Here is a 13,196-nt window from a genome sequence, read left to right as displayed (position 1 = left end):
TCTAGCTTTTTCAATTAATGCCTTACTTTTGTCCTAAACAACATTTTATTTCAGTAGTGTATAAGGAGAACAGCATAGCTCTTCTATTGGCACACACATATTTGACTGTAGGTTTTTAATAGTTATCCAGTTTCACAGTTTAAAATATATGTTAATATTTACCTCAACTGCTGAAATGCTCCTTGAAAAATTTTCACTGAAAAGACATAAGTCCAAAATACCTCTATTTGTCAACTAACTGCCTTCATCATTTGTATACTCAATCTGTCAAGCTGTCTAATAATTGTGAATAAAGTTCTGGTTTGGGACCAAACTGGCCCTTAAATCAATTTTATTTCAAACTTTTTCTAATTTGTAGAATCAAAATCTTACTTCATACTTGAATAAAGCATTGCAGTTTGGGTTTATAAAAAAAGCCCTATTATAGTTTATGCAGTCAAAGAATAACAAAACAATTCAGCATATTGCTAAATTATGCTAAATTATGACTATTTTACCTCACACGCTAAAAATACCATAGAGCTATTACATCACCCAAAAAGTCCAGCAAACTTTTATGAAGCAGCCTACTTCAAATGACATGCTGCAAATTCTAAAACCATGCAACGGTCTAAGTAAGAATATTTTCTTCTAGTCTCATGCTTAGGGTTGTGCAGTTCACACTGTGCCAATTTCAAGTCTTCCAAGCAAATATATGAGGGTGAGGGCTCCAAAATGGTTAAATGTCTGGTCACAATGTCATCTGCCAAAAACCCCAAAGTTGCTAGTCACCTTGCATTCCCAGATCTCATTTAAAAGAAACACTAAATGTGTTCAAAAACAAGAATCAGATCATTTCAGAACTGTTTAGTATACTTTAAAGTGTTCCGGTGACCCATGGCAATTTTGAAACATGACCTTCTGACCTAAGAAGGAACTACAGGAGCCCCCAAGTGATTTCAATACTGAATTTCTTACTTTTGGCTTTTGACCCATGAGCTTTGTCCAACATCAGGTTCAGGAGTGGATCCAGGTTTTCCAGTTAGGGGGGCGCAAAGTTTTATTTTCGAGGAGAAACCGCCTTAATCCACACCTGACAACAATCACCGTATTTAACAAGAAATATGTACCGGTAAGCTTCTATTCATTGAGACTACCCCCATATATTTCCCGCTAAACGGGACTGAAGACAATAAGGATAGAGACAGACCTCAATTCAGAGTACACAAGTTGACCCTCCATATATACAAATAATCTAGCAAATGTTATGTCAATGGTTGCTTGGAAAACTGGTGTTGCATTCATATTAGTCAATCGAATACCTTCCGGGGGAATTCAATAATGACGTACAAGTAATAGGTTTGTATGCTTTCTAGTGGATCCTCTGGACAAAATATCAAGTGACTGACTGACGGATGGACGGACAGAGGTAAAACAATATGTCCCTGTTCCACGGAGAACCGCCGAGTTAGGATGGCAAAGCAGTCTCCTATAAATCTACAACTATCTCCTAACTTACACACTAAGGGATTCATATTGCATATATGAGTGAGTTTATAAAGCTACAGTAATAAAGCTGCAGCCTCACAAACAGAAGCTGCAGATCATGCGAACATTTTATTTTAATTCTGTGTTCCTGTGCAAACCAATCTACAATCAAGACACCTTCCTTTGAAATAATTTATAGACCTTTAATAAATCGTAGGTCAGTTGATAAGTAATCATGTTGATTCTGATAAACTGACTGTTTTTTTTAATATTTTGACTGTTAGTTTAGTTTAAACATATTTATTTATAGTGGATTGGGAAACACGTTTTGCAATTTATATTAATTCCTTTCCACTTTGCGGGTGCGAGTGCTGCCTTGTAGCGGCATTGGCCTGCTCTTTTTCGAAATCTACAAAGGTATCTTTCACGTGCAAGAGATATTGCTCTCTCTTAACATGGGTCAGCCATTTATCGTCCCCTTCCGACAGACTATCATCTTTTCCTTAAGACCATAGTCGCAAATGGTGTAAAGGGAGAGCTGAAAATTCAGTCCCTGAAATTTTCATCCCGTAACGGGAATAGAACCAGGAACATTTGTGTTAGTAGTCCGATGCACTAACCACTACACCACGTCTCACAAAAAAGATGAATTGATCTCTTCTGATACTTAAATAAGTTGAAGACAACCCATGCTTTGCAAATTTATGGGGGGGGGGGGGGCGCACGCCCGCCACGCCCCCGCCGAAATCCTCCCCTGAGGTTGACTTGTGCTCCCCCTGACAATCTTCCAACATGGCCGTCATGGTTAGAAACAGAACTTTTAAAAGGTTAAAATTCATTAATTGCCTTATATTTTGAAAACCTATATTGATATAGAAAAACTGATGGTGAAAATGCTAAGAATGTCAATAACTATTGCCCAACTATTTGTAGCAAAATTTTCAAATAACTTCTTATAGAAGTTATTGCCCTTTTATGATAATTTTGATTTTTTTTTTGTGAGTTTTTGTCAAAAATCTTGGAAACTTTAATAGATGAATAGAAATTATCTGGAAAACAAGATCTTCTAAAACACTGAACGGACTGAAACCATCAGAAGATTCCTTATAGTTCTTGTCCTAAAATTCTTATTTTTTTTAGAGCTTTGATCTTATTTCTCTATAATAGATAGGTAGAAACTGTCAACTAAAACTAAAGATTATCAGCTATCCTAGATCTACAAGAATTCCAACATGACTTTAGCTAGTCTTAAGTACATTAGATAACCCCTTAAAGAAATAAGTGCCCTGAAAAGACGATTTTTCACTACTGAGTTTTGCCCCATCTTTTTAAAAATTATTATATATTAGAGAACAACCATTTGACTTTAAAAAGGGTGGGTATGATTTTTTCTTAAAAAAAAATTCTGATCCCCAATTTGATGAACAAAATATTGTGGTTTATATAAAGTTGAAGACAACAATTCCCTATCAATCATTTTTTATCTTCTTCAAAATGTATCACTTCAAGGTATAGGAAATCTGGATTTAGAACATGTTATTTTGTCATCTGCTTGGCAGCCGATTTTTTTTTTAATAAGAATGGAGATAAGAATATTTGTTTTTATCTTTTGGGTGGGGAAATTACCCGGGCCCCCCTTTTTTATGGTCGTTTCCATGAGGCACAAAACGATTTGTTAAAAAATAAATTTGTATGTGTCTGCTCGCCTTTTGAAGACTAAGATTTTGGATTCAATTAAAGTATGACATCACGAGAATTTCAAGATTAGCGTAAAAATTTTACTTGGAAGTGAACTGAAAATGGCGGGAGATGAGTTATCGTTTCTGATTCTAAAAATAGACAGAAAATTTCCATCGATGATAAACAGTCTGCACTCGACAAAATACCTATGCTCATAGTGTAAGACGATTGTGGAACTTTTCATCGAAATGAATTATATAAGTTTGAATTGAAAGACATGGACATATGAAAACCCAAGGTAAAAATATCTAGACTGAAATTAAACATTTGTATCAAGACGCTACTTTCGGTTTTGTTTTTAAACAGGCATACCCAATTTTATAATGAGTATTCAGTAAGTTGAATTTAGCTTGATATTATTGTAATTGTAAGTCGGGGAAGTATTACTGGTTTTATATTAGATAATAAATCAACACCAAGGATTTTTTTTGTATTCAAGATAACTAACTATAATAAGCATAAACAGAGACATGTATATATATAATATATATGTCTCTGGTAAAATTTGGATATGATAATATCCTTGAACAAAATATATTTTTTCTTTCTTTCATGTTCTTTGAATTAGGAATATATATTTAAGTTAACGTAAAATTATTATAGTTATAGTTAAATTTGTCAGTCAAAGTAATTATTTTATCCACAAATGTAAATTAATCGGACAGATATTTGTCAAATCTATTTTAACTCCTTGAACTAATGTAAAAGAGCACAGGCACTTGTCTAAGATCCATTTTAAGAAGTATCCCCCCCCCCCTTATACTTTAAAAGAGCTTGTTGAGGTGAAAAATAATCTGGTAGAATATAAAAAGTCTTCAAAAACGCAGTGACAGGACAAGATATCAATTTTGTCCTAGGGAAGGAATTATTTTAGCCATCTTATCAATAGACCACTTTCAAGTTCAGCCGTGTCTTTATGACGTCATTTACCAGATAGAGGAGATTATTGCCTGTATCCCTGTACTATTAATGTTTATCAAGCGTCTTATCGATCGTCATTGTGCAGGATAAACGATAAATAATATTGTTCTGAAGGTACTTAATCACAATTCCCTAATGACAGTAGTGCTGAAAGACAATTATGAGAATTCAATTTGCCGAATAATTCTTGCATTGTTGCATTATAGTTTTCCAACCACTCACTCAACATTGGAATGGAAGTGACGATGCCCCTAAAAGCAAGAATGATGTTAACTAAAACCAGAGTTTTTGACGGAAATGCATCGAACTCAAAAGTTGTCTATTATATTAATTTTGGAGGTTAAGATTTCATTCGTGCAGTAATTTAAACCTTTCAAGGGCTGACTTGATAGTTATCAATTTCATCACTACTTTACAGATTTAAAAACAAAAATTGCATTCAGCACCACATTCTATCCATTCTATCTATGAACATTTCAAGGAGCCGTGACAAGTGAAAATATACTCGATATCTGTTGAAGCTTCAAAATGATGTTCATGTGTATAACCCTAAATATTTAAAAATTGGTGTTATCTACCTTTCTACAGTTATGGACAACAGAAGATATTTCCAATTTATAGTATTGCTTCTGATGCTTAGATCAATGTTATGTTTAATTTAGTTCCCACTTTGAAATGAATACAATCCCTACCCTTCAGTACAATTAAGCACTATGATAATGAAAACAGGTGTGAAATTTTCCCCATTATAAACAATCCAGAACCATTCATTGACAACCAAATTATCTTGAAAAGGAAAGGCTAAGTAGCCCCATTACCATCCACATCCCTGGTGACCTTGGTCCTTGGATCAGGCAAAAAAAATAAAAAAATCAAGAATACATGTGCAAAATGCAGTAACATATCATGCTAGACATTGTTAAATTTAAAACCAATTCAAACCTACATTTAAAAAGCAGTTGGGAAACAACCATTCTACTCTGAGGGGTTGGGGTATGTGTTGTTTTATTTTGAAAAAAATATATTGATCAAGGAGAATAAAAACAAATTCTTGTTGAGCTTAAAAGAAAACTTTGTGCTTTACCTGGTAAAATAGCATGATTTAAAGCTTCATTATGACTGGTAAGAAAAGAAAATTCAAAATTACTATAAGAAACGAAACCCTTTCTAAGTTAAATAATTGTTCCATTAGATATAATTTGTTACAATTAAATTACTATACAATATCAAACAAAATTCAAACAAATTCTTTTATTATCTAATTTTTTAAGCAATTATCTTTCATTAATACGTTGCATTCCTTCCAGATAAATTTGAGATAGTAATTGGAAGTAATTTGATTGTGATTTAATCAAGAACACCCAATTATGGCTCAGGCCACCGCTAAGAATCAGGAAGACATTAAAAAGCTTCGAAGAGATGTCAAATCTTTACACCAGTCCATGGATTTGGCTAGACAAAGTATTGACGATGTACACCAAACATTAACGAGTGGAATCCAGAAAGTATTGTCTGAAATTGAAAGATTGAAAATAGATAATGTTAAAATTAAATCAAACTTGAAATATTTGATGAACTCCAAGACTAATCCTTCAGCAGATTCCAATATATTCTCGGAGCCTGAAACTAGGACAACTAGCTGGGTCAAAAGTATGAGAAGTGCTTCTGGAAATCAGTTCAACTTATCAAGTAAGATTTAAAGTAGTTGTATAACACGAGAGGCTATGAGTTGGGGATTGGGGAGTGAAAAAGGTTATAAATAGAACATGTAGAAGTAATTGATTTAAGTTTTTTTTTTAAATATTCATCCTGAAATTTTCATTGTCCACACATTAAATTTGAGGTTGACTTGAATGTTTTTTCCAAATGGTAACACATTATTAACAAATAAAATAAAAGATTGGTTTGACTCACATGAAAAGAATCTGAGATCAACTTTAGAATTAGGGTAAATAAAAAAAAACAAATATGTGTGTTTCATATTTCCTTACCTACCCTATATTTCAAGCTTAGAAAGGTGACCTTCTGCTGTTGTCTGTCCTATAGTCGGGTTGTTGTCACTTTGACACATTCCCCATTTCCATTCTCAATTTTAAGTTCAATTTTTTTTTGTCATAGTTCAGGAAGCACTGTTAAATTCTGAATTTCTCCCCCAATATTAGACTCAATGTAAAAGAAATTGTTAAATTAAAAAAAAATCCAAACTGCCTACCAAATTTTTTTAAAGATGTTACAGGAAACACACATATTATTTTATTTAGCCTTTGTACAGGGGTACTATGGAATAAAACATTTCTTTAAATGAATATGGTGCATTGATAACTTAAACTGTAGATATAAACATTAGATGATGTGGTACAGTGTTCTAGCTACAACGTTTGAACAGGGCGCAGCGACCGCCTTTTTTTATTGAAGCCCGTGCCATTTTTATACGACCGCAAAAATTAAAAATGTTTTGGTCGTATATTGGTATCACGTTGGCGTCATCGTCGGTGGCGGTGGCGGCGGCGTCCGAATACTTTTAGTTTTCGCACTCTAACTTTAGTAAAAGTGAACAGAAATCTATGAAATTTTAACACAAGGTTTATGACCACAAAAGGAAGGTTGGGATTGATTTTGGGAGTTTTGGTCCCATCATTTTAGGAATTAGGGGCCAAAAAGGGCCCAAATAAGCATTTTCTTGGTTTTCCCACTATAACTTTAGTATAAGTAAATAGAAATCAATGATATTTAAACACAACGTTTATGACCACAAAAGGAAGGTTGGGATTGATTTTCGGAGTTGAGGTCTGAACAGTTTATAAATTAGGGGCCAAAAAGGGGCCCAAGTGAGTATTATTCTTGGTTTTCGCACCATAACTTTAAAATAAGTAAATAGAAATCTATGAAATTTAAACACAAGGTTTATGACCACTAAAGGAAGGTTGTATTTGATTTTGGAAGTTTTGGTCCCAACAGTTTAGGAATAAGGGGCCCAAAGGGTCCAAAATTTAACTTTGTTTGATTTCATCAAAAATTGAATAATTGGGGTTCTTTGATATGCCGAATCTAACTGTGTATGTAGATTATTAATTTTGGTCCCGTTTTCAAATTGGTCTACATTAAGGTCCAAAGGGTCCAAAATTAAACTTAGTTTGATTTTAACAAAAATTGAATCCTTGGGTTTTTTTGATATGCTGAATCTATATATAAAAAATGTACTTAGATTTTTTATTATTGGCCCAGTTTCCAAGTTGGTCCAAATCGGGGTCCAAAATTTAACTTTGTTTGATTTCATCAAAAATTGAATAATTGGGGTTCTTTGATATGCAAAATCTAACTGTGTATGTAGATTCTTAATTTTAGTCCCGTTTTCAAATTGGTCTACATTAAGGTCCAAAGGGTCCAAAATTAAACTAAGTTTGATTTTAACAAAAATTGAATTCTTGGGCTTTTTTGATCTGCTGAATCTAACTAATCATGTACTTAGATTTTTGATTATGGGCCCAGTTTTCAATTTGGTTCATATCAGGATCCAAAATTATTATATTTAGTAATGTGCAATAGCAAGAAATTTTCAATTGCACAGTATTCAGCAATAGCAAGAAATCTTCAATTGCACAGTAAATTTTTCTCATTTCAGATTTCATAAATAAAAAGAAAATTTCTTCAAACATTTTTTTGAGAGGATTAATATTCAACAGCATAGTGAATTGCTCAAAGGCAAAATAAAATATTTTAAGTTCATTAGACCACATTCATTCTGTGTCCGAAACCTATGCTGTGTCAACTATTTAATCACAGTCCAAATTTAGAGCTGAATCCAGCTTGAATGTTGTGTCCATACTTGCCCCAACCGTTCAGGGTTCAACCTCTGCGGTCGTATAAAGCTGCGCCCTGTGGAGCATTTGGTTCTGTCGTTCCTCGGGCGCCCTGCCATTTTTTTATCACAAAAAAATCGGCATTTTTCTGCCTTTAAATACCGGTAAAATCGTAATTGTTCCATGAACAGGAAGTTCAGCTACCTGTGCAAGCTGTCAAATTAAGTGACCCATTAAGTGTATGGCTTTACCTTACAGCTTTGGTGTCAAAACATTGTTAATTAACACCAATTAACTTACCTTTAGGTCATAAATAATTTGTGAATTTCTAAAAAGTTTTACAAACAATTTGATTACTTCCCCTTATTTATCACCTAAAAGTAAAATTGCCCTTTTTCTGACTAGCACCCTGCCCTTTTTAAATCCTGGCTAGAACACTGTGGTATGACTGTCAGCGAATCAACTCTCCAACAAAAGCCCAATTGACACAGAAAAGAGTCGGCGCTTTTTTTTTTGGGGGGGGGGGGATTGAATTTCTTTCATGTAATCAAAACTATGATGTCGCTTACTTGACGTTATCCCTACTTTTGAGATAAACAAAATAATTATTATTAGTGCATTGAGCACAACCTTCTTCACATCCCATCAATAAATAAGCCTATCTTTTCCTTTATAATTGTATATAATTAATGCAGCACCACTACAAATGTATACTACAGTCATTAAAATGTTAAAGGATGTACCTGCAAACAGGTATTTTTATACATGATCAGAAAATACCCAGCTGAAATTAAGATATCTTGTATTATTTTAAAACAGCTAAGATATCTTTACCAGGAAAGGAAATGATACTTCATCTTTATTATAATTTCCTTATTATTATAAATTTGTCAGAACTTTTGACAAATATATTTTGTTGATTTATATTTAATACACATGTGATAATTTCTTTATGTGGATTGAAACAAGGACATCATTAAGTGAAAAGATTATGATGTATATGGGGTATGTAAAGTGCTTAAGATTTCATTCACAGTATAGAAACAAAATGTAAAAACTGAATTTTATCATGAAACTCAATAGACCATGAAATTTAAGTTAATTTGTGACCTTCAAATAAAGTCACATGGTCATAACCTTATAGTTTCACTTGCACGCAGTGCATTAGAATTAATAGCTGTCATTCTATCATACATTACAAAAATGCTTTAATAACTAAGGTACTGGGACAATTGTCCTGTCCTTTGTTGAACAATCTATAAAACAAATGATTAAAATTATAGATTATTGAAGATTTGACAAAACTAAGAATCCATATCACTTATAAAAGTATAGTAGAAATTATCTCTAGTTTTTTCAAAAGCAGGATAGAATATATTTAAAAAGTTATAAAATGTTTCACTTATTTTGATATCGAATTTCCCTGAAATGTTAAATATAATTATAATAAATGTATTACCAATCTAAGGGAAGTGGGAAGAAAAAACCAAAACTAAAAATAATTTTAAACAAGGAAATATTCATAACATATTAAGTATGTGTAAGAAGCTGTCTTATTCTAAAATAAGAAGTGCATTGTAATTTCTTAAGATACAGTAAGTAGTTTAAAAAAAGAAGGTCAGGTCCTCAAAATAATACAAGGCATTTTCTGTTTTTTTTGGCTCTTGAAATTTAATAAATATATGTTTATTGAATATCTTTTTGTTAATGAATTATAATGCTTTCTCAGAATTGTATAACATGTGTTTCTCTGTGAGGAAGATACAAAGATACTATTTAATATACCGTTAATTTAATGATTTAAGAACAACACCAAAATTGCATTTTCCTCGATCACCCCAAAAATCTCTTTGAACTGCAGAATGGGTAGATAAACCTCAAGAAATATTTCAATATGTATGTCATCAGGGGGTGAATCCAGCCATTTTTTAAAGGGGGATCCCAACCCAGGATAAAGATGAACTTCAAACTATATGTCCCCATTCAAATGCATTGATTATATAACAAAAGGGGGTTCAAACTCCAGAACCCCAACCCTCCCCTGGATCTGCCATTCAGGTCATACCTAAGTTTCACATTGATACATACTTTACGTGAGTCCTGTATATATATATGGCATATTTGTCATTTCCATCTACTGTGGATTCATTTATTTTCGTGGGTACCAATTTTCGTGGATTAAAGAAAACTTGCATGTTCGTGGATATTTAATTTCGTTGTTTTGCCGAAGTCTGCATACAAGCCTTTAGAAAATTTGTTATTCGTTGAACATTTAATTTCGTGGTTAGACTCTACCCACGAAAGCCACGAAAATTGGTATCCAACGAATAATTATGAATCCACAGTACTTTTTGTACTTATTGAAATTCTGTTTGAAACATTTTTTTATTGTTTTGGAATTACTACCATCTAGGTGTTTTTATTCTGATTAGTCAATTTCAAAAAAAATTAACCTTGAAAAACTAGCTCAGTACTTACGGAGATCTTTGACTGATTTGAATTATCTTGACTACCTGTATGACATGAACTATAAATAGTATAAATTTGCTTTAGTTTGATGATTAGAAAATTGTCTGTCTAAAAACCTTAAAAATATTCCAAAGAGACCTAATAAAAAAAAAAACAACTAAAGTTCTATTCAATGGCTTGTTGAAATAACAGTTTGATGAATATTGAAAAACTAGAATAAAAATCATGATAATTTTACCGATTATTGTAGGTTATAGAAAGAGATCACAATCTGATTTGAGCTCAGACGACACAGACATAGATAGAGCAACACTAATTACAGACCATTCTTTGGAGGAAGACACAAGTCCAAGGTAAACAAGATATGGAAAATACCTAAGAGGGTATTGGATACTCATATTAGTTAAAGAAAACTGTTGTGATGGCAAAAGACAAAAAAAATCAGAATCATCACATATAAAACTGAAGATCGAGTAATATGAATTCTGTTAAAAAAAGTGGGTAATCTCAGGTACTCTAGGGAGAAAACTTCTAAAAATATTTTATTTTACATCATACTACAGGTTATTGGTTTTTAGTTTTTTCAATTGCAAAAACTTAAACATTTATGTGTCTATGCAAAACTCTTGTATAGTTCATTGAAATAGAATAACGGTTGGATAGAAAAACTTACTGTTTCATTATCAAGTTGTTTGGCTACTTTGTTAATTTCTTTGTCATTTGGTCTCATGTAGAGAGTAATGTCTCATTGGCAATCTTACCACATCTTCTTTTTTATCTTTTGTTGCACTGTTAGGACAAAATATTCTTTGTCCTCCTTTATTCTATTTATGTAACTGCTGCTTCAACACATCCTGTTGTCTTAATCTACAAAAAAAAAGTAACAGACTTTCATGAGTCTATAACTCATGAATTTGCTTTAGTAAGAATTTTGAGTTTTGGATATAATCTATTAAATACTGAGTAAAAATGCAAATATTGCTTGTTTCACATATTTAATACGACAAGATACTTTAATTTTAGCAAGATCTGAAAGGATACAGCAAATAAATTAATTAAAAATTCATATTTTAACAAGATTGCAATACAAAATATATACATTTGTTTTAGGACAAAAAAGGACAGAAGAAAACAACATCATAACGCATTGCCACCAAAAACTGAAACACCAAATTTGACTTCTGAAATAAGCTCCTCTGAGTCAGATATTCTAAAAGCTAAAACTCTACCAAACCATATGTCAGCAACAGAACCTAAACAAAATAACATCACAGGAAGTTGTGGGAATGGCAGGTCATCACCTGTCCCCAATGTGCAAAGGCAGAACAGTATAGAGACAGATCAACATAGAGTACCTGTCCAAGAATCTTTGTTTAATGCTAATTTATCACAAAAAAATGTGGCAGCAGGATCCAGTAGAGATGAGAGGTTGAACGGAGCCTCAAGTAGTTATGTTTCACAAAATAATGATACGGGAGATCTTGGTGAGGAATCTGAGGAGGACACTGATATAGCTATGACTGTAGAAAGTAAACTTTCAGGTAATGAATTCTTAAAGTCATTTTATGGGAAGGTGTAGAATTGATTCTTTTTAACCTTGTTATTTTAAAAAAAAAGTTGTGGAATGTAATTATTTTGTATATATAAATAGCACCAGAATACAACCATCTTTATTTCTTTCCCTTTTACAATTATCTCAATTTTTTATTTCGAGGTTCTGTGCTTGAGCCTTGCATCGAGCTTGCATCAGACTATCAAACATTTTATTCACTAGGAGGAATTTCGGAAGATTATTAATTTCTTGGGAAATGTAAAATCAAGGTCCCAGCATGTGTTTGTGGATTTATGAATAACAGCATTGAAAAGTTATAGTATTGCTTCAAATTTTTACCAATTATCATTCATTGCTAGACAATTGACAGAGCGTAAACCTCTTACACTTTTAAGGTCAGGAAGCATTCTATAATATATATAATCATGTTTTAAAAGTAGTATATTAGCCTGCATATGGAGTATATATCTCCCAATTGATACAATATTCCTGGGCTTGTATTTCTTATAATGATTTTCTTGATAGAGGATTGTTGCTTTCAAGGAAGCTATTAAACCAAGAGTTCCAAATGGTGAAGTTGAAATCATCCCTTTGTGAAATTTACGGACGCCATCACATTAGGTTGGTTGACCGTTATTAAATAACCATTTCACAGATGATATCAGATATGTTCCTTATGTCCTAACTACAATCCACTTCCATTTTCACTATAGATGTAACATTGAGTTTATCGAATAATACAGGTAGGTACATTAAAAACGTATATCATCATAAAACATGTAGAACTGAAGATGACACGAACAAAACTTTTTGACGACGTAATTTCATGAAAATACATAGCTTTAAAATTAAAGAAATAAGAAGATTCTTTCCATCTTAGACATTGTCATTGTTTATTCAATACAAGTCGTCACACTCTTTTGACTGACTGTCAGTCACAAAGGAAATACACCACTTACATATGCTTCATTACTCATTTTAATGAAAGCACTTTTAATCTAAATTTTGAAATTATAAATTTTGCTAATGAATAAACTAGTGATTCACTTTATCATGATAACAGGCTGACTTTCATTGCCAAATGTTAATCTGAATACGGAGTCTGTCTTAGTATGCTTGTTTTGTAGTTGTTGGTCAAGTTATCCTAAGATTGTTTTGGCTTAGTCGCTTTTTTTCTCTTGTTATAATCTATATTTCATTTGCATCAATAAACTTATGGTCTATGGAGTTTTACCTGTATTTTAGTA

General features: G+C 32.4%; 1 protein-coding gene across 1 annotated transcript; it reads left to right on the top strand.

The window, feature by feature from the left end:
- Nucleotides 1–3,309: 3,309 nt before the first annotated feature.
- Nucleotides 3,310–12,006, top strand: LOC143072116 (uncharacterized). Its single transcript, XM_076246919.1, has 4 exons — nt 3,310–3,445; nt 5,436–5,817; nt 10,648–10,750; nt 11,508–12,006. Exons 2-4 carry the CDS (start codon nt 5,496–5,498, stop codon nt 11,974–11,976), a joined length of 894 nt encoding a protein of 297 aa, XP_076103034.1. The 5' UTR covers nt 3,310–3,445; nt 5,436–5,495; the 3' UTR covers nt 11,977–12,006.
- The last annotated feature ends 1,190 nt before the right edge of the window (nt 12,007–13,196 follow it).

Source organism: Mytilus galloprovincialis, chromosome 4 (assembly GCF_965363235.1).
Source record: "Mytilus galloprovincialis chromosome 4, xbMytGall1.hap1.1, whole genome shotgun sequence".
NCBI classification, from domain to species: domain Eukaryota; kingdom Metazoa; phylum Mollusca; class Bivalvia; order Mytilida; family Mytilidae; genus Mytilus; species Mytilus galloprovincialis.
Note: the sequence above shows the minus strand (reverse complement) of the source record. Positions and strands in the feature narration are given on the sequence as shown.